A 22551-nucleotide genomic window follows, 5' to 3' on the forward strand; every position below is an offset into this window, starting at 1 on the left:
GCAGCCGCCACTCCTGTTTTGTGAAAGAATTGAAAAATATGCCATTTCTGTTTTGGAGTGTTGTGCTATTTTGTCGGAGCACATAGTGTAAAAAATGAAGCCCCAATTACTCTCTTATCCATTAAAAATAGCAATTTCGGAACGACATAAAATAATTAATAAAAGAAGAAAGATATAAAAAGAAAAAAAAAATGATTCAAGTTTTACTAGCAAAAAATTCAACATTGTTTTAAAAAATAAATTACTCCAATATATCATAATTTTGATATTTTTCCAAAATTTTATGATCACATATTTGGGGAAAATGATACAATTGTGTCAATGCCATGTTTTTTATTTTATAAATTAGAGCTAACAACATTTAATAAGCTTAGTTAGGCCCAAGTCTATAAATATATAAGTGCGAACCATGTCCATAAACTAAACACATATGACACCAACATTTTGCACCATGACACAATTGAGAAAAATGTTTTTAAAATTGCAAAATTGACAAGAAATTAATTCAACTTAATAATTTTTCTAACAATTTATCATTTTCGATACAATAACTTGTTTAGATTTGAATAAAAGTAGCAAATAATAAGTCACACCAACTTCCCTCTCAATTAAACATGGCTCTAACAAAATGAAAATCCAAGATGAGACTAATAAGCTGAGATACTTGATCATTTTCAGCAAGGAAGAGTAATCAAAGTTCAAAGAGAAATAGAGTCATCAACAAAAGAGCAAAGATAGAAGAACGTCTCTGATTTCTAAATATAAAAGGCTAGAGCTAACTTAAGCAGTTCGTTTTCGACATCCGAAACCTGCGATCAGTGCTCGTCCACGGACACGGAGATGTTAATGTCTGGGTAGGCTCTGTGGTGATCAGCGCCGTTCCAATCAGCAGTGTTGTCAGTAGACGCGGAGTTTGGCTGGTCTTTATTGCTTAAGCTGTTGTCGGCCTCTCCCGGGTACTGTGATGCCGGGTTGGGGTAGATGTTCGTCTCTGGTGGCGCCTGTGAGATTGGCGTTGCTGCAGTCACGGTGGCGGGAGGGCAGTGGGCGGCTGGGGCCATCCTTGGCTCGCTCTGCGGCTTCCTTTTCTGCATCTTGAAGCCGTTTGGCACGAAGCTCCCGACCACAATCTGAGGTGTTTCGATATCAGCACGCCGTTTCAAGAACAAAGACAAAAAAAATACTGATTTAAGCGGTTAAACGGGAAAGTGGTGACCTGGATTGGATTGGCTGCCATGAGCAGACCGGCGACGCCACCACCTATCACGCGACCATCGGGGCTAGCTAGTGAAACGCTTAATCCGCCGGATCGGCTTTTTATGCCACCGTTGTCAGAAACGGTATATGATCCGGTTAGTGTTAAAATCTCGAAACGCCCCTGCATCAGTTCAAGGTTTCAGTTGAGAAGCAATAAACACACCAATTGGGGGACAAAGGTTACAAGCGAATCTTGAAGGCTCACTTATAATTCATAACCAGAAAAATACAACAAGATCATCATCCCCACATCCAAAAATCAGATGAATCACAAAACAATATGTATGCTTCTAATTGCAGAAAGGTAACTTTGCACAAGTACGTTTCTCAACAACGAACAAGTCCGGATACTAGATTGATCGTACACAAAATGCACATCACCAACATCAAGAAGACCAAAAACATAAGAACAAGAAGATCCCAACAATCATATGACAAGCACAAGCAAAACTTATCAACGACATTCGATTCTCAAATCAGCATAAAATTGGATAACATTGTCGACTTTTAGAAGACAAAGAATGTTTCACTTTGCTTCAAGCAAGCAAGAAACATGACATCTGATCACAGTAAAAGCATACAAAAACTACATGAAATGATTCGCGGATGAGGAGCGTTATATATACCTCGTATGTGAGTAGGCCACCGGACGTGCCGGGCTGGCGTAGTGTGACGTTCGAGACAGATCCATTGGCAGAGAGAACACAGATCCCTCGATGACCCTTCTGAGCAAAGGTGAGTATCTTCCCAGCAACATCCTGCAACATATAACTAATGTACTTAGTTCAAACTGTAACATAGATTTTCCGAGATTCGACATCGATTTCTTTACCTCTCCTGTGTGTACAGTCACAACATGCGGCGTGAAATCCCCTCCTGCTGTGTTTGCAAACAATTCACCTGCAATTAGCAAGAACCCTAGTTTAAAAATTGCTTCTTTCCCAGTTTTAAAGAGAGAAAACCAGTCAGAATAACAAGAAAGAGTAAAAACCCTAAATATTTAATAATCTGCAATCAGAACATATGCTATTGCTAGGGGCTTGTTTGGTTTCCTTGTTTAGTCAAGATAAGCAAATCAAACGAGCCATAATAGAAATGGATAGAGATTAGGAGAAACATGAAAAAAGGAAATCAAAGCATTTGCTAATGCTAGTCAATGTAAGAACCCTAATTTAAAAATTGCATCTTTTCCGGTTGTGGAGTAAAAACCAGTCTAGAATAACAAGAGTAGATATCTAGAGATATTTAATCTGCAATCAAATAGAAAAAAAGATTAGGGATAAATTTTCCCCATTTCAAGGAAACATCAACAAAAAAAATAGGAAATCAAAGTAAAGATTAACCCAAGAACCCACCTGAAAAAAGCTCATATCTTTGAGGGGAAAAAACCATCAAAATATAGAAATTAACAAAAAAAATATATATATATATATATATAAAAACTCACCTAAAGAGGCAAGAATTTGCCAGTTTCCGGCGGCGGCAGAGTGTTTCCCGCGGCCCCTTTTGGGGCCGGAGCTGTCAAACGACCGCGGCGTCGAGAGAGTGAAACCCGCGGCGGCGTTCATCGCCGTCGGCGACCTGATATACGCCGGATTCAAGTTCCCATCAGCGTCATACTTCCTCGGCCTCCCTCTCTTCTTCTTCCCCAAATCCCCATTCCCACCACTCCCACGCGCCCCAATTCCCCCCCCTCCGCCGCCCTCAACCACCACTCCGCCGCCGCCCACAGCCTCCGCCGCCGCAGCCGGAGCCTTCTCCACCCCCACCCCCAAATCCATGCTCACCACCTCCGGCAACATCCCACCGCCGGCGCCTCCGTGCGCCACATACTCCGCCGCACTCAGCGGCGGCGAATCGGAGTCGTGATTGCCGCTGAAGGAGCCGGAATCCGTGCTCTCCCTGTCTTCAACCTCCATCAAAATCAAATCTTTTTAACGAATTAAGCAAGCAAACTACAGAAATGAAGAGAAAGATTTGATTTTTTTTTGAAAGATTGGTTGGTGGAAACAAATGGCGCCACAAAGATTTCAATTGCTGCTTTCAATTTTTTTTACAGCTTTGGAGAAATTTTGTAAAGTGAAGTGTTCCCTCCATTAATGGGGTTGAAAGCTTTGAGGAAAGAGAGAGATTAAAACCAATATTTGTCTTTTGTCTGCAACTTTGCTCTGTAAAAGTAGAAGCTATTATTCTTTTTTTTCTTTTTCACATATTTATATATAAATAATTTGAGTGATTTGTTTGCTAATGTGGAGATTACGATACACTAAATTATGTTTAATTTTGTTTTACCTAACTCATGGTTGGTAATTTCATTTTACAATAAAGATAAGGAATTAAATTAATTCGGAGATCCATTTTTTGGGAACATATTCTTGAGTTTATTTCAAGTTTATTTTTCAAATTTATTTTTTGAAATTGAAATCGAAATCCCTTGTGATATGCTTTTAGTAATTTTTGTTTAATTGTAATGGATTCATTTATTTTTAAAAAGGTACAAATTCATTAATGTGTTATGGGTGGGTATAATTATCAGATCTTTTTTTTATTTTATTCGGCGTATAATCGGCATAGTATTATACCTAATAGTACCTAATTTAATTGGTATTCTCCTTTCTTGGATTATTATTTAGGCAAATATACAATTTTTTATACATTTTTTCGATGATAATAATCTTTCAAATACACAATCAAATTAATATTTTAGTAAGTAGATTCATATATTTTTTTCTTTGACGTTCAATGTGAAAATATAATATCCGAATATTTTTACTTCTTTTATGTGTGACAAGTGTATATGGGTGACGAAATAAAATATAAAATTAATGTGCGATATTGACATAGGTGATATGAATATATGGTTTTCATTTCAAAGAACAAATAAATTACGTAAGTATTTTGATGTACGCATTTGACATTTTCACTAATGTTTAAATAAATATTACTAGTACTTTTTAAGAAACAAACAACATCGATCATTTATATCTTCATACTCCTTAATAGTAGTAATATTCAAAACAAGTTTTTGTTCGATTTTTTCTCGTGCACTTGTGTAAAGTTGCTAGAAAAAAATAGAGAATCAAATAAATTCCTATGCAATTAGGATATTTGCACGTTAGAAATTGGGGACATATAATACTACTCAAGTAGTACTCATTAATTCTTCATGTTTTCTTGGCGAAAAATGACATTTGTTTGTATACAACTGAGATGAGCGAACTTCTCGTGACCGAATCTTGTGTAGTTGGACATTTTATTGAAAATGATGAAAGTTGGAAACATATAATAGAATGTGATGAAAGATGTGAATACTCTGAGTTGTAAAAAGAATTCATACTCTCGAATACATCGGAAGTTGTGAAATTTCACAACTAAAAAATGCTCTCGTTTGTAATTAGTATTTTTCGCTATAATTCATAATTATAATACTCTCAGTTGTGAATTAGTGTTCTTTTTTTTCGCGATAATTTAAACATTGTGGTGTCTTATTTCTGCAATAGTCTACTATAACTTAACATACATGCAGGTTTAAATTATTATTTTTAGCTATAACTCACAATTTTGAAAATTTTCAGTTATAAATTGGTTGATTTGTAGCTTTTATTTTGGAAAAAAACCGTAAGAAAAATTGGTTTGATATATTAACACTTTTCTGTGTGTTTTAAAAGGTGGCTTTTTTACTATAAAACCGATCCGTTTCTACTAACTGGCCGTTTCTAAGATTTTTTGCGAATTTGTGTATAAAATTATATTCAGGATAACAAATTGAATCTTAGTATCATAATTAAGGATGCTATTCTTGAAAAGACATTTTCTCTAGATGGCATTTCAATATTTTTTTTTTATAATTTTCTTGTTCAAATTTTCAAACCTAACGAGACTAGACTGTGTTCTTACCAATATAAGATGTAATTACAAAAAATGAGACAGCGCTAGTGATTTATGGTTTGGTGGAGAGGAAAAGAATAAGATCTAAAGATTATATTGCTTTGTTTTGAATTTAAGTGTGTCTAAATTTTCCTACTTTTCCAAAGTAGTAATATTCCTATCAATCATAATTATAATAAGTATCCACTACAGTACTATTCCATAGTACAACATTATTCCCAAAGCTCTATTGTTTTCATCTTTAATAATTTATGGAATTTGAATTTATGTGTTATGTTCATATATTCAAATCTTGCAGAGATAATTGAAAATGCCGTTTCAAGTTTGAATATTTAAAACTGATATTGGTTCAATAAATTACTTTAACTAAAGTAATAAATGTTTTTTTATCAGTTAAATAAATCGTAAATCTATATTATATGCAGTCCACACAGTGATAAAGACCTTTTTACCCTCAATTTCTCCACTAATTACACACACAACCGTATGCTCTAATTTATCTTTTTATAACATTCTTCTATTTTGAAGGATAAAAGGTAAATACCCTAATGTTTAATACTCTAAATTTTAAGTTTGATAAACATATCATTTGAATTGTTCATATACCTTTTGCTTGCCTTTTTTTGTCTCCGGAGTAGCAAAATGATTGCTCAATTCATATGTGCATGGAAAGAATCTCTGAATTTATACTTAAAGACATGTGCGGACCCTTTCACGCCAATGATATTGGTTACTCGACTTGTTTTTTTTTTAAATATTTTGTGACACATCTAAGTAGTTGGATTATTAAATAATTCAATAAAGAAAAATAGTAAATATTGATGTAAACTAAAGAGAGATTTCGAAAGAATGGATCAAAATACTTTTAAATACCTAATAACGAATTTGAGTGCCAAATCATCCTAATTATAAACTATATGAATTAGTTAATGTATTTTGAGTATAAGTTAAATATATATTTATATGAAAGTATATATATATTGATATTTATTCGTATTCTTATCCTATATAAATTAAATTACTTCCGGTTTGTGAAATATAATAATGCTCGCAAATCTGAGAAATCAATGAAGGAAAAATCTTAATCGGTTTCTTTTGGTTCATTTCGATTATACTGAAAGACAAAAGTGCCATGAGTATTATTTATAAATATATAAATTCTTTTAATGATAATAAAAAAAAAAAGTCATTTTCCGTATCCCTAATCGTATAGTCACGAGAAAAAATAGATTTGCACGACATTAAAACAAAAAAATATTTGTATCGATTTTGATCTATATTTTGTATCATAAATGTATGAATAATTTATTTTGTCGCACATCATGTCTAGTCATTCATCTATATGAGTGCATAATATATTAATTAACAAGTATACTCTGTATTTTTTTAAATCGATTAAATATGCTAGACAACCGTTTTATTGTCCATAGAATTAAAGATGCATGTTTTTTCAAATTTTACATAATTTTAGTATTTTATTTAATGTCATTAATTCGATGGATCATAATATTATAATGGGCGACGAGAACTACTCCGTTGGGAATGTAATTAATAGCAATGAATGGGTTGAGTAATTGATTCATCATATAATGGCCTAATGTAACATCAATCAATCTTATAATAATCTTGTCTCTTTTTAATTATTTAAAATTTAGAATTTTAGGGTGAGAAATAATCTTTAAAGATATGATTCATAAACACGTCATAAATAGACTACGTTACAGATCACTGTTTATTGCATGTTTTGCAATTAATCAATTATAGACTTAGGTACTTACTAAGAAATTTAAATGTATTCAAAATTGAGGAAATTGCAGTTTAATCTCCTTAGTCAAATTTGAACTAGTCCTGGGATTTACTATTATTATTCTAAATAAAAAGTTAAAGATAACTGCGACTTTGTAGGTTTTCTTTTTTATATATATACAGGCATCCGAAATTAATTGCATGCATCTAAATCCTATTAATTAGAAGAAAAGTGTTACAATTAAATTATGCTTCATCGTTAAATATGATTTATTTGTTTTTAAAAATTAATACCTCTATTTTGACACAAAGAAAATGCACAATTTATAAATACTATTGTACCAAAATTAATCATCCAAATATACCCATTTTTGCCAATAATCGAGATGTGGAAATTAATTAAATTAAAATTCATAAGATAGTAGTAATTGATATTTTGGTTTGAAGAGAGCTTATCACTAGCATTAAATTATTCACAGGATATATGTCAGGACCTTTTGATGACACGATAAAAAAAAAGGGTTACTATTTTTATTTATTTACTGATTCAAATATATTTAGCCTTGATATAGGGATGATAATGGGTTTTGAAAATGAAATGCAACTAAATTTGAAATTTCCATATTGTTACGCAAAGGTAGAATCATTAAATAAAAGTATTTGTTTTTTGGCCTCCTTTTGAATGAATCACGTGATACCATCATCTAAAAGAAAATTAAAATTTACATAAAGGAATCAAGTCAAACTTACTCTTTATATGTAAACAAGATTTTATATTTTTAATTTCATATAATAAAATATGTGCACACAAATCCAATTTTTATGTCCCTCTATTCTTTTTTTTATAATTATATTTTATATTCAAAATGTATAGTCCAGCTGGATCGCCTTGTACTTTTCCAATTTCGATTTTTATTTTTCCTATTAAATTTTATCCCTTTTAACTTTTTTTTTTTTATCACAAATTGTAAAAGTCAAACCGAGCAACACTATAGTTCGTTGAAGTAATATTATTAAATGAATATCAAATCGTCAATTCATAGGATTACTGAGTCATCGAATTATTCAATGGAAACGTTTTGAAAATATAAATAACTTGAATTGTAAAGAATTAATATTTAAATATGTACACTGCGATAAAATATCGAGCCAAACTAATTACATATTAAAAGTAAAATCAACCTAAAAATGCATACATCATTGTACAAATCAAAACTAAATACATACTCTTATTTTTTATTGATACTTGTTTCATACTACCAAACAATAACAATGTTATATGGCCATCAAAACAGGATACATACTTCAATTTACTAGAATAAATTAAGAAGCAATTATAATCTTACTACTACTAAGTTTCAATCATCTAATAAAGAATAGGGGTGTGGAGTAATGACAACGAAAGTTCTAACCAAAAACAATACAAATGTTGATTACACCAATTTCATTTTTTTTTACCCATGTTTCTGTTATGAACTGCGACTTAGTTGCTCGTTATTTTCGAGTAAAAAATATGGAATAATGATCGTAAGACACAAGACATGAATATCCCTGAATCAAAAGGAGAGATATATAGGGGGGAAATTAAAACATGGAGTACAAAACAATGAAATAGAATGTGTTCAAAAAGTAGTGGTCAAATGTCTGTGTGTTCAAAATCAGATGTTCTTATTTTTGTTAGACAACTGCAACATGTCATGTACAATCGTTGGAGCAGCACGTACATTTCTGTTCTCACACGTGACATTTAAAGCGTATAGGTATACTTTTATTTTCGATTTTTTAATGAGCCAGTTTGGGATAATATTAATTAAGATACATATTAGGAGTATAATGAATTACCTATGCTAATTTAATACTCATATTTTAGATTTCCCGGAATTAAATATTTTGAATTTTGCATTTTTAACACGATTAATTGATTATTCTAATTACATAGTCATAAATCATAATTAGGGACAAACAAATAATTTTAAGACAAATGACTAAATCAGCTGCAGTTTTGACTGCTCATAATAGTATATTCCTCTATCAGTTTAGCACATAATAAATAGCATAACGTTATTAATATTAATTGCATATGTAGCTTTATTACCATAACGTATTAATATTAACATTATTAGCATAGGAGTACAATTTGAATAGGCGATGTTATTGTTGATTAATAAGACTTTCAAAAATAGATTTAATATAAACTTCAAATATATAAGATATACAAAATATTTATCATAACCCTTTAATTGTGTATATTGTTTTTTTTTCCACTTTCAAATTAGACAACAATAGATGTATATTTGGTTAAGACGTGGGGCTTTGTTTGTCAATTGTCATCATAGAAAATCATTATAATATAATTGATATAATACGAACATTGTTTTGTTTATATTTAAATAATTAAATTTGTGATGTACACTAACATATGTTCAACTTACTTAAGGCCTACGAAAAATTAGAGCAATAATTTCAAACGGAAACTTTGGAAATTGATTATTCACCTAACAGCATCCACTAACATCTTATTTATTGCAATAGTAGATTTATTAATTTATGAGCTTATTTTTACTATATACTAGTAATAGTAAGTCCTATTTACCAATTTCTCGTGGGATTTATATTTTGCTAGAGGACCCTTTTGTTCAAAATTAAGATGAACATCAATACCACTATTTTTGCACTGAATTACATCAAGTTTTTATCTTGGGCAACCAACGGTATTGATGAATTAAACATTTCATATAAAAATTCAAAATATTTTTCCTAAATTTTAAAATGTGAATTTAACAACCCAGCGAAGAAGTAGATAAAACCGATGAAATATTAAATTTCAATAGTTGTCAGAATACAATTCCTTAAATAAATGCCATTGAATATCATAAGTATATAATGTTAGACGTAAACTTACGAGGTAATTAGCTGTAAATTCAGTTGTAAATTTTAATTTTAGTCGTTGTCATACACAATAAAATTATTCAAACTTTGCTATTTTCGTCATTAATTTCCGAATTCAAATTTCGCCCGAATTAGAATTTGATTAACACCAACTAAATTTTAATACATCATACGACTTCAAATATTCAGATGCTAATATAGAATTACTTAAAATTATATTCATACAACATATATTGTTCAAAAGTCAAATGCAGATCTAAACGTATCAAGTCGGCTTTATTTGAGCAAAATTTGAATTGGCAAAATTCAGAAAATATTTATAATATAATTTATGTATTTTGAAATCAATTTCATAAATTATAAGGATGTATAACCGATTAGCCGTTTTTTATAATTAACTCTATAATGCCCACATATATAAGATACAAAAGGGTTAATAGTATATAATTATGGAGAGGAGGACAATATTGTCCTTCCGATGGATATTGCTTGGGATTAATTATGTCTCCAAGATATTTTATTTTTTAATATAGTTGATATTTTATTTAATTAATTAAGGAAAGGAAATAATACTAATATTTATTGGGGTACTCTCCAAGTGATTAGCATGTGGGTCTTAATAATCTCAGTAATATCTGTATTTTATTTCTCAAATATTATATATTTGTTTGACAGTTTCAACGCTAAATTCAGCTAATTGAGACTTCCAAAGCATGCATTGATAAAGTTGAAGCATATAAATAAATGTAATCCATTCAACAGTTCCAACAAATAAATTAGAACAAATCTTCAAATAAAATAAACTCTAACCCTATTTTATTACTATATTATTATTAGTTCAATGCCACATTCAATATTTTTGTATCTTGTTATCCACAAATGAAAAATTGGGGCAAATTATATGCCATGGGATCAAATCTAATATTAGAGCATCTTTAATCGGCGGACTTTCCCGACACCCTCTCCAAAAACACCTCATGTCACGTCATAAGGACTTTCTATTGCACAACCCGCCCTTTTTATCGCCCTTCCCGTGCGGACTTCCCCAATAAAAAAAATTCACAAATATATAATTTACGTTACGTAATTAAAAAACACGAATACGGATATGTATATTTAGTTCTTTATATTAAAAAAATGAAATAATTGGGAAGTCCGCGGCGGACGTCCGCGTGTCGCCTCAATGGCAGACGTCCGCCCACCCTTCCCGTGTCCTCACGGGACGTCTGCGTCCTCCTCTCCGAGCCACAATGACGCCCTTCCCCGACGGTCTTTCCGGAAGCCTATCCGAAGGGCGACGGGAAGTCCGCCATTGGAGATGCTCTTAATAGAAACAAAACTTATAACAATCTGGTAATTATTCGGTTAAATTAAGGATTATGCTTTTTTGCAATTTCAAATGAAATTATAATTTCATAGTCCGTATTTTTTATTTTCATTTTTTCATTAAAACTAGGACTATGTTTTTATTTTCTCACTTCACATGCCGTTTTTACTCCATTTTTGCCTTCATCACCAATTCCGCAAGTTTGTTTCCCTCCACCCCTTGCCTTCGTTGCATGTTGTAATGTTCTCGTGTGTTGTCGAGCGTCATGCCAGCAACAATAAAATCGTGCCACTAATGATTTCGTGTTATGTGCGGATGGTGTAGTGTTTAAATCCAGGAAGTTAAATTCATGTTAAGTAATAGTGTTCTTAGCAAATCGGGTTCAAATTTGACCTTTACGTGTTGGATTATTATAAGATTAGTTTCATTTCCATAGCAAATCGTGTTCGAATTTAACCTTTACGTGTTGAATTATTATAAGATTAATTCCATTTCCATGTCAACCTTACTCCACGCTATTTGTCGGCCTTATTCAAAAGCATGGTTTCTTAAATAATTATTACTAATTCCCTTTTTCTAGAGAAAGCCCATTATCACTTTGATGTTCCCTAATTTCATCTCATAATCAAAGATGGTATCACATGTTTAAACTACACTATGTTATTTTGCATTTTTTTTTTATAAAATATCTCAAATTACTCAAGCGGCGACCTGGAAGATAATCAATTTTTTAATTTAAAATTACAATTAGTTAATGAATTCCAATTAAAGCTGCGTTGTGATAATTAAAGTGTTATAATTAAGAATGATAAATCACTTTTCCCCTAACCGTATTCCATCCCATGTGATTAGATTCTTTAATTAACACGCCGAAGACTTTACTTTTTATTTTACATATAGCTATTAAATTTATTATCATCATCTATTTTTTTTTGTTTAAATTAAACCTATCAAATATAGGTTGTGTTGGTTAAAGCTTAGATAGGCCGCCACGTAGCCTAAGAAATGGGCCTTAGCCCGTTTTCTTTAAGTCCATTTCTGTAAACATTTAAAGCCCAATAAAGTAAGTAAACATCAAAAGAATATTTTGATGTCCCTCTTTTTAAGACACCTTGTGCTTTAGAATATTCGAAACAAGACTACTTTCCAAGATCTTGAGACTAACTGGGTTGTCGAGAAGGAGCTTATATTTTGGCACCTCAGAGTTTGGATTAGTTGTTGATATCCGAATTCTCCCTTTACCAACACACAATAAATTGAGTAACATCTGAGAGTGTTCAACAATAATGAGTATACAAAAAGATAAAAAATAATGAGTATACAAAAAGATAAAAAAATATTAAGAGAAAATCAATTTGGGTATCTAAGATTGAGTGGGGAGTTCTGCTAGTTATTCCTCCTCTATCGGGTTTCGGACCAATCCTATTCGGGTTACGGGTCAATCGGGTGCAGGTTAATCGGGTTGTATTTTTTCGAGTTATAAAAGTTCAACTCTAACCCTAGAAGCTCGGGTTTCGGACTAGCCCAGCGGCTAATCGGGTTGCTACCGATAAAATTAACATGTGATCAATCTAATAAAAATTGGTGAAAACTAGTTATAGTTATAAAATGTAAAATATTTAATTATTATAAATTTGAGATATATGCTTAACTAAAACATAGTAGTAAACATGATCAAATACTAATATTTGAGATTAATGCAAAATAAAACGTAAACATCAAGAAATTTTAAAGCATGTTTTAGAAATTTAAATATATTTTTTAGTGAATTTGAAGTTTTTAATTTATATATTTGTTATTATATTAATAAAAATTCAATATATAATTTATATATTTAATATATGAAATTTAAAGTTATTTTTTTAGCAATCTATATTATAAAATAACCAATGAAATGTCGAATTGGAGTCAAACAAATAGAACGATAGAAACTTTATCGGGTTTTCGGGTCAGTCCATTGGGTTTTCGGGTCTGACCCTAACGGGTTGCGGGTTAATCGGATGCGGGCTAATCGGGCGGTAATTTTATCGGGCTAAAAATTTTCAGCCCTAACCCTAAATTTGACGGGCCTATTTAGACCGATTCACGGATCGCGAGCTACATTGACATCCCTAATTTTTATTTTTAATAATTGAGGAGTTTTATTCGACATGACTTTGTTGGTGTTTGTTTCGTATATTTTGTTCTATAGATAGGCTACTAGATATTAGTTGTTGGGCTTTGGGTGTTTTATTAAAATATTAGGATTGTTCTGGTGTTATTTTTGGGCTACTTTAATTTGAATGACAAAAGTAGGCAAAAATTAATATTCCATTTATTTTATTCAAGATATCCACATTTTTAAATGATGAAGTAGTATGTAATTTTAGATGAAGTAGTTAAATATAATAAAATAAAATGAAAAGTTAATTGAATATCTTAATAAGAAGAAAGAAGAGAAAAACTTTTTTCAAATATGAAAATTGGACATCTTAAATGAGACAAACAAAAAATGAAAGAGTGATCTTAAATGGGATCGATGAAGTATTGCCATAATCTTACTCATACAACTTTAAAATATAGAAATTAGTTTTTTGGGGCTTTGTTACATAGAAATGGTATAAAGCCGCTTGACCGGTATCATTATAAACATAAAATATACTTGTACCTTTGTTTATTTTATATTGGTACCCAATATAAAATTTTAATTAAAAATACAAGTATCCAAATTATGTGCAAGTAGCCCATTGGGTCTCAAATCGAGTATTAATTACTACAAAATGTCAAAATCATGTTATGAAACTTATTGCGTTTTACAAAAACAATATATATGACAATATTTTAAAGACAAAGTAAATAAGTAAAATTACATAAATTGAATTAACCTTCTCTTCCGTCAATTTACATAAGGAGAGTGTTATATTGCTAACTCAACTTAATTGATAACTAAAACTAAATAATAGCCATTAGATATTCAAATTAAGAGTTTAGATCATTAACTCCGAAATATCAATACGATCTATAAAAAACGTGAATAAGGGTATTAAGGTCAATTTACAACAAATTAGCTGTAACTAACTTTTAAAAAATATCCCATAAATTTAAAACATATATAACTTTCTCGGTTTAAATTATTTTTTCGCACAACATATATCAAATTAAAGATAATTTCACGAGGATTCTAACGAGATCTTACTTGCATATGTTCCGACGTCAAAATTTAAAAAAAAAAAAAATTTTTTAATTTTTTCGTACAACTCAAATGTCAATATAGTATATAAAATATGTTAATATGATACATGTCCAATGTCAATATAAGCAATATGTTAACATTCTCAAATCATTGTGTTGATATTTTCGAAACACTATATTGACATTTTCATCCAAAACCCTAATTTGGTAGTTTTTTTAATCTTTTTTTATTTAATTAATAAAAATGAAAATTATACGTGGCAAATTGTAGACCAAAGTTTTCTAAAATCCTATGATCTTAAATTAATTATAGTTAACAATTAAATGATTAGTTAGCAATTGATCATTCTCCTAACATGTAATTAGCTATTTGCTCTCTTATATTTTAACGAGTAGTTAGAAAGCTTGAGACTAACTTTTGGTGTTTAAAACTGTGGTTTATATTTATATGTATACATTGTTCATGATTAGTCAAATATAATTAGAACTGAGTGCGACATTTAAACTACTTTCGATTGTGACAAAAGTGTTTAATATGTTTCGTTGACTATATATGTTGATAACATTATCTGTTTAGGGCATCTAGAATATAATGCTTCTCCTCAGTTCGAAACTTTTGTCGTGTCACATAATTCTCATCAATTTCAATCCCAAACCACAAAATTATAGTAAAATTTTAAAAAACTTAAAAATACAAAATAAAAATTTTGTAAGATAATGTGTTGAATGAAGCGGCATGGCTCCCCCTCGTTGGCCATAATAGGCGTCATGAGCGGCCGCGCCTCTCCCGATGCCCCTCCAGCGGCCTCACGCCGGCCACCGCCTCTTCCCACACTCAACCCCAACCTTCACAATGGGGGAGCCGTGCACTGCGTCTCCTTAAAGAGGCGTGGCTCCCCCTCATCTGTCATTGTACATGTCCTTAATTACTTATCAACATTTGTTTGAATGCGATTTTGAATTTAAACTTTGAAGTCATATTTACTCTTGCTCATTTGTTGTTATTTTATAAATATGCTATTTTATCTGACCACAAAATAATATCATATTTTATCAAGTTCTGAATATCTAAATTTTAAAGTTTCACTTATACTCCATTAACACTCCATTAACTAAGCTATATTTTCACCATTTAAAAGATTGACCAGATGTTGACAACCATAGATACGACGTCGTATGGTTTCGAATAAGCGCACTTTAATTTTGTCCAAGTGCTGTTGTCAACATGTCCTCCCTATCTTACGCTGGCAGTGCGCTAGTTACCAAAAGTGCGCACCCCACACCTTTCCCAAAAATAATTTCGTCTCCTCCTCCTCGACCTCATTTTTCTCTCTTTCTTTTTAATCTTCAAAATGTTGCTTCAACAATTAGTATCCAAATTCTGCCATTCATCTTCTCTCTCTGCGCAATCAGCTGGATCCTCAACGTCAAATGCTGCTTTGGAGCTCAAATGATGTCAGCTATAGTTCAAATGCACGGTGCGTTTTCAATTTTTGCTGCGACATTTGCCATTTTTAGCTGCATTTTGTTTGTTAGCAGTAATTGCTTGAGATTAATTTGTCTATTTTGGTTCGTAGTGCAAGACAATTGTGAAATCTAGCGTCATAGTGTAGTAATTGGGGAATCTGTTGTTCATTTATCCTGATTTAATGTGATTTTTCTAGATGTCGTGCTCAATAGGCTTGTGCAGTAGCAAATATGGAGTTATTTAATGTGATTTTCTAGATGTCGAGCCCAATAGGTTATTGAATCAATGATTTTGCAGTTGATTGAGATCGTTGCTTGGATTTGTTGGTATACATACATTTGAAGATGGTCAGAGAAACGGCTGGAGAGACGTGGTTTGGTAATATATGGAAGAGTTCGCGTAAGAGCATATCGTGGGAGCCTGAGAGACCGGTGGTTGGAATTTTGGCTTTTGAAATATCAAGGTTGATGTCGAAGTTGGTTAGTATATGGCAGAGTCTCACTGAGGGACGAGTTGTGAGGTTACGGGAAGAAATTGGTAACTCAGTCGGTATACAGAAGCTTGTTTCTGAAGATGTAGATTATCTTATGGAGCTTGTTCTTGCTGAGATAGTTGAGAATTTGAGAAGTGTGGCGAAGTCGGTGGTTGTGTTTGGAAAGAAGTGCACAGATTCGGAATACCACAATCTGGAAAGAATTTTTGATGATGTAGTTGAGATTGATCCCAAGTGGCATAGTTGGCAGTTTAAGCCGAAGAAGATGGAGAAGAAAGTGAAGAAAATGGAGAGCTTTGTGGCGGCAACAGAACAGCTATTTCAAGAGCTTGAAGTGTTAGCGGAGCTTGAGCAGAGCCTGAGGCGTATGCGAGCTGGTGCAGATTCAGGTGGGGTGAAATTACTTGAGTTCCAGCAGAAGGTTGTGTGGCAACGCCAGGAAGTGAAGAATCTGCGGGAGATGTCTCCTTGGGTTAAAACATATGATTACATTGTTCGGCTTCTTTTGAGATCTATTCTCACCATTGTTGAGAGGATCAAAACTGTTTACGGGACTAAACAGAGTGGAAATGTAGAAGGTTGCATTGGTAACGAACATACAAACATTGACTACCTTGTGTGTAGTAATTCCATGTCCACTGGGCGGCAAATGTCATTTCATCAATCACAATCCAACTCTTCCAGATTTACAGTTCCTTTAGGGAGGTCGTTTTCAAATTTGGGCCTTGGAGGAGGTGGCAAGAGCAAGTCAAAAGACATAAAAAACCATCGTCGGTCTGAATCATCTCTCTCCTCTGGGAAACAACATCCAGCAAAAACTCGAATATTTGCCCCTGCTGGATTGACAGGATGCATGACCCGGGGAAGTGAATCTCCCGTTGTAGATAGTTGCACACCTTCATGTGGCAGCTCAGCCAGGCCATATGATGTTTCTCTAAAACATGCAATTGAAGTGAAAAACTTCAGAGAATTGGCAGTCGCTTATGGTGGCATAACCTCTACAAAAATTTCTCTCTTTAATTCCAAACGGCATCTGCTGGAAGCTTCGCCATCTACTCTTGGTTATGCTGCATTGGCCCTGCACTATGCCAATGTCATCATATTGATTGAAAAGTTAGCTTCCGCGCCTCATTTAATTAGCCTTGATGCAAGAGATGATCTTTACTATATGTTGCCTGCAACTATCAAAAGTTCTCTGAGGGCAAAGCTGAAAACATTTTCAAGAACTTCGGCTTCATGTTTCTACGATGCTGCATTTGCAGCTCAGTGGAGCTTAGCGATTACAACAATATTGGACTGGCTGTCTCCACTTGCTCATAACATGGTAAGATGGCAATCTGAGCGGAATGTTGAAAGGCAGAGATTGGTGTGTGGGTCTAATATTCATCTTGTCCAGACACTTTACTTTGCAAATCAAAGGGAGACTGAGGCAGCAATTGTAGAACTCCTGATGGGCTTAAATTACCTCTCTAGATTTGGAAGTGTTAGTCTGAAACCATTTCAAGAGTCTTCGTGTAGTCAGGCATATGATGGTTATGCATTTCCCACTGATAACATGTACTACAAGATTATTGACGATTCATCATGACAGAAATGTGATGTTCCTACACACAACCCACGGGCGAAAAACTTTCATGTGGCTTAGTCTGACATTGTGTTTTTTCCACGCATGCCGAGCACAATGTTTTCTTCAAAGTCTCCTCCCCTCCCAGAAATGAAAAGGTATTCTTGTGCTGGTTTATATAATATCTGATGCTGCTTGTTTGTGAAAGAGCAGAACTTATACGCTGCTATATTTGTTCTCTCTCAAATAGGTGTGGTCTTTCTCTGTTGTAATTAGCTTTTCTTTCAAGATAATCTGTAATTGTCACTCTTTCATTTAGATAATCAGTCTGATCATTTTGTTTATCCAAGTTAATGAATTGTTAGATCTAGATTTGATAACCATGTTTTGTATTCTAACAAGCGGAGGTGAAATAAAGATGCCACGCTGCCAGGTTGTATATCCAGTGTTAATTAGTTAGGCTATTGTTGAACTTATTCAACCAGGCCATAAGGTTGGTCATAATTTTCAAGTCTTGAATTTAAAGGTTAGAACTTAGAAGATTTTGATTCATTAGTTAAAAAAAGCAAACTACATGTCAATAAAGATATATGAATCTATTTAATTTAAAGCTCATTGATGCTAGGGTGGATTGTTTGTGCAACAGAGATTTGGCATTCCATCAAATCTTAGCAATGGGTTACATGCATACCATTATTCTAAATATAAACTTAAACATGGTTATTTTCAAAAGATACTAAATGTAACACAGAATTGAAGGCAATTCAAATCATAATCAGCACCGGTGGGGAGTTTTTATTTCATTATAGCATTAGGTGCCTCTTTCTCTTGGAACTGCTTTCAGAGGTGTGCTCATGCGAAGAGAAAGCCCTGTCGTCTCACTCATATCGAGAGTTTCTGGGGAGATATTTGCAGGGAGCTCCCAGTCAAAAGACTGTATCAGCCTTGCTAAAGTGAGGCTTATTGTTCTCTCTCCCATCAACATGCCAATGCAGGATCTTCTGCCGGAACCAAATGGAATCATCTCATAGTTTTGTCCCTTGTGATTGATGTTTGAGTTCAGGAACCTCTCTGGCTTAAAAGATAATGGATCCTCCCATGACTCAGGGTCCCTATGGATAGACCATGCGTTCACAATCACCGTTGTGCCCTTGGGTATATCGTAGCCCATGAACTCGGTATCTTCTCTTGCTCTTCTTGGTAGCAGAATAGGAAGAGCAGGGTGCAGCCGCATAGTTTCGTCAACCACTGCTCGTAAGTATGTCAGCTCAGGTAAGTCATCCTCTTCTACAGCTTTTGAGGAACCCGTGACCCGATCAATCTCTGCTCTGAGCTTCCTCATGGAATCAGGACTTCGTAATAGCTCTGCCATCGCCCAGACAGTGGTATTGCTTGTAGTCTCGGTTCCACCAAAGAACATTTCCTGCAGCAGAACAAGGTACATGTGAAGCTCTTAATTCTATATATCTTTTTTATGTTATCAAAATGCATTATTACCAGTATTATGATGTTGATATTCTTCTCTGAGAGCTTGTCAACCGATCCTTTGCCATCACCTTCGTAATCCAGTAACGCATCGAGGAAATCTCTCGTATGGTCACGTCTCTGCAAATTCCTTTTGCGAATTCTTTCTTGCACAAATACTGAAACTATCTTCAACATCTGTTCCAGGTACGTCCCTGTGCGTCTCCTGATTCCCTGAGGATCAAGCCATTTCAAGAACTCGAATGCATCTACCACATTAGGCTTCCCCTGCCAGCAAATGAAGTTTCTCATGGCCTCCAAGAACTCGTTCCCCGTCTCGGACTTGTAGTCCGTTATATCTCTCGTGAGCATGAAATTGCTGACTAGATTAAAGCTCATGATCATCAGGTACTCATCAAGTTGGATCTCGCAGAATTCGGATGCATCCTTCTTTATCCACTGGATCATTTTGTCAATGCATTTCTGCCTGAGTTGTGCAGAAGATTCGATTCTTTTCTGAACCATGAGCTCGGACGAAAAGAGGCGGCGCGAGATACGCCAGTACTCGTTATAGGGAGCAAACGCCACAGTTCCTTTGATGTAATCACAGGCACTCATCGAATCAGGAGCTTTCCTGTCAGCTAAGGCGATGTCGTGTTTCTTGAAAAGCTCAGCCGCAGCAGCAGCCGACTGTATCACTACAGTGTTGAGATTGCCAAGTTTCAGCCAAAGAACAGGCCCGTACCTGGATTTAAGCCCGTGGAAATCGTGGTGTGGCTGTGTTCGAAGATCGAACATGTTGCCGATGATCGGCCACCCGGGCGGCCCGGGCGGCAGCCGTAGTTTCGAGGACCGGTTCCTGAGCTTGGACCAGAGGAAAAGAGCTGCAAAGAACGAGATAGCGAGCCAGGTTAGCGAACCGAGCCACGCCATTTTTGAGCATTCAAGGTGGAGCAGGTTATCTTCTTACAAAGTGTGAGGTAATTTTACTTGAAATGTGCGGCAGATATCCATCATTATCTTAGATTTTGTGATTCACGTTATTTGCAGAAGCCAATAGTTATGAAGGAAAGCGACAGATGATAAAATGCAAGTAAATATTGACACAGTTTGGCTAGAAAATATCTAAAACAATGATGTTAGCTTAACTCAGTTGATAAGATGTTTTTCGTCTAATAAATAAATTGAAGATTATGTAAAATATTGACAATGAATTTGCTAGAAAATGCAAATATAAAACCACGACTTGGCTAGAAAATGAAAGTAATATTGACAAAGACAGAGATTATGTGATTCACGTTCACGCTCACTTCAATATCAATATTATCTTATGAAAACGAAATTAGGACGCATTAATTAAGCAACATAATTTGATAGCTACTATTAATGAGGAGTTCGATCTTTTAATAAAGAAAGATGATTGCCCATCTAAGAAAGTATAGAGTGGACAAAAAATTGGTATTCCTATAGTGACTGAGGTGGGCAGCCGCGGCGGGGGGTGGGGTGGACGTGGGCGCGCCACGATCGTGGCCCGGCCGCGGCTCTTGAGCGGGAGCCGTGGCCCTCCTATTGTATTGGCCACGAGCCGCGGCTCTCCATATTTTTTGATTTTTTTTTAAAATTCTATAAGTATACACATTTTTTTACCTCTTTCCTACACAAATTCTATAAATATACCCGTTTTTAATTAAAATATAAATAAAATGGAAAAAATAAAATTTTTGGTGGCTTGGCCATGTCCACTATAGTGGGAAACATGGGCATTGGTGGCCCGGCCACGATTTTGTGGCCTGGCCACACTTTATGGCTTGGCCCGGCCATGTATAGTGGACACCCTTAGTTTAAAATGATATGTGAGTGTAATCAATTAGTGGAATGTGAGTCTCTTTACTATTTATAGTAATAATGAACTGGGACTCCTATTCGCGAACGAACTAAAATGGAAAAATGAGATTCCTATTTGCGAAGGGAGGGAGTATGTATCATTTGAATGCATTTCTATTTAACCTATAAATATCTTTATTTGTTCCATTTTAAGTGATAAATTTCTTTTGGGCACACTATTTAAGAACTTGATATTTATTGAGTTTGGTGGAAAGAAAATAAATAGAGGAGAGAATAAAGTAGAGAAGTACAATGAGAATATAGCAGGAAAGATTAAATGAGTTATTTTTAGCTAAAAATAAAAATTGATAACTTAAAGTAGGACAAAAAAAGATATCAATCACTTGTAGTGATAGGTAGAGAGTAATAATTAACAAGAACAAACTCAATAGCATCATACTATTTTATTATTTTTCTTACTTTATCCTCTATCCATTTTAATTATTTAAATATTATTTTTTAGAAATATGTGTGAAAAAGAAATGAATCATCTACCTTGAAATGAAGGGGGTGTATTCGGTTCCTTCAATTTTTCTTAAAGATATCTACTCCCTCCGTCCCAAGTTACTTGAGGCATATCTTTTGGGCACGGAGATTAAGAAATTGATAATTAGTGTTTTAAGTGGGTTGTCTAATTAAGTAGATTAGTTGATTAGATGCTCCAATTAAAATATTGATTTAATTTATGCGCCGTTTTTGAAATTTGCAAATACAACTCAATTTACTTCATATCCATAATTATTTGAACCAAAAGCCAAATCAAGTGTAATAAATATCATTAATTAGCGGTAGAACCAAAAATAGATTACAAATCCACCTCCAAAATTCTGTAAATGGCGGCAAAACCAAAAGAGCAAAACAATTACTGACTTGGCGCCTAATTTAAGCATTTATTGCTATAAATACATAATCTGATATTCACACATCCTATCAAACTAGAAAGATCAAAACAGAAACAAAAGAGAGAATGAGGCCTCGTGAATACTCCTCGGAACAACGAAACCAAGTGGTTCAATTCATCCTTGAACGTTGCATCAAAGGAAAACCACCACGAGGTACACTCAAGGAAGCTCAACTTAAGTTCTCGATATCAAGGCAGACATGCACAAGATATTGGAATGCTGCAAAGAAGCAACAACAAAGTGGAAAAGCAATCCAGTTAGTAAGTGGTAAGAAGTCTAGACAATACTAAAAAATCATTCACTTTGATCTTACTTTATTTCAAGGTCTGAAACTTTCTAAAAGATGCAATATTAGAAGTATAGCTATTGGACTAGGATGCAGTAAATCAACAGTTTGGAGATGGTTGAAGGCAGGGCTGATCAGATCTCACACTTCAGCTATACGCCCTGATTTAACCGCCCCTAACAAGCTGCTAAGATTAAGGTTCTCCCTAGAAG

At 33.8% G+C, this 22551-nt stretch overlaps 3 protein-coding genes across 3 annotated transcripts; 1 reads left to right on the plus strand and 2 right to left on the minus strand.

The window, feature by feature from the left end:
- Positions 1-583: 583 nt before the first annotated feature.
- On the minus strand, positions 584-3429 carry LOC148930558 (AT-hook motif nuclear-localized protein 7-like). The gene is made up of 5 exons (XM_089067212.1): positions 2705-3429; positions 2090-2157; positions 1884-2015; positions 1217-1378; positions 584-1130 (listed from the first exon to the last, which is right to left on the minus strand). Exons 1-5 carry the CDS (start codon positions 3174-3176, stop codon positions 816-818), a joined length of 1149 nt encoding a protein of 382 aa, XP_088923338.1. The 5' UTR covers positions 3177-3429; the 3' UTR covers positions 584-815.
- A 12142-nt stretch (positions 3430-15571) lies between these two features.
- LOC148930559 (protein PSK SIMULATOR 1-like) lies at positions 15572-18147 on the plus strand. Its single transcript, XM_089068023.1, has 2 exons — positions 15572-15756; positions 16044-18147. Exon 2 carries the CDS (start codon positions 16091-16093, stop codon positions 17825-17827), a length of 1737 nt encoding a protein of 578 aa, XP_088924149.1. The 5' UTR covers positions 15572-15756; positions 16044-16090; the 3' UTR covers positions 17828-18147.
- Positions 18148-18434: 287 nt separating this feature from the next.
- On the minus strand, positions 18435-20282 carry LOC148930560 (iridoid oxidase-like). Its single transcript, XM_089068024.1, has 2 exons — positions 19301-20282; positions 18435-19226 (listed from the first exon to the last, which is right to left on the minus strand). Exons 1-2 carry the CDS (start codon positions 20198-20200, stop codon positions 18615-18617), a joined length of 1512 nt encoding a protein of 503 aa, XP_088924150.1. The 5' UTR covers positions 20201-20282; the 3' UTR covers positions 18435-18614.
- Positions 20283-22551: the final 2269 nt, after the last annotated feature.

The sequence above is a fragment of the Salvia hispanica genome, chromosome 3 (assembly GCF_029641045.1).
Source record: "Salvia hispanica isolate PSC_SH4W2 chromosome 3, Shi_PSC_v1, whole genome shotgun sequence".
Classification (NCBI taxonomy): Eukaryota; Viridiplantae; Streptophyta; class Magnoliopsida; order Lamiales; family Lamiaceae; genus Salvia; species Salvia hispanica.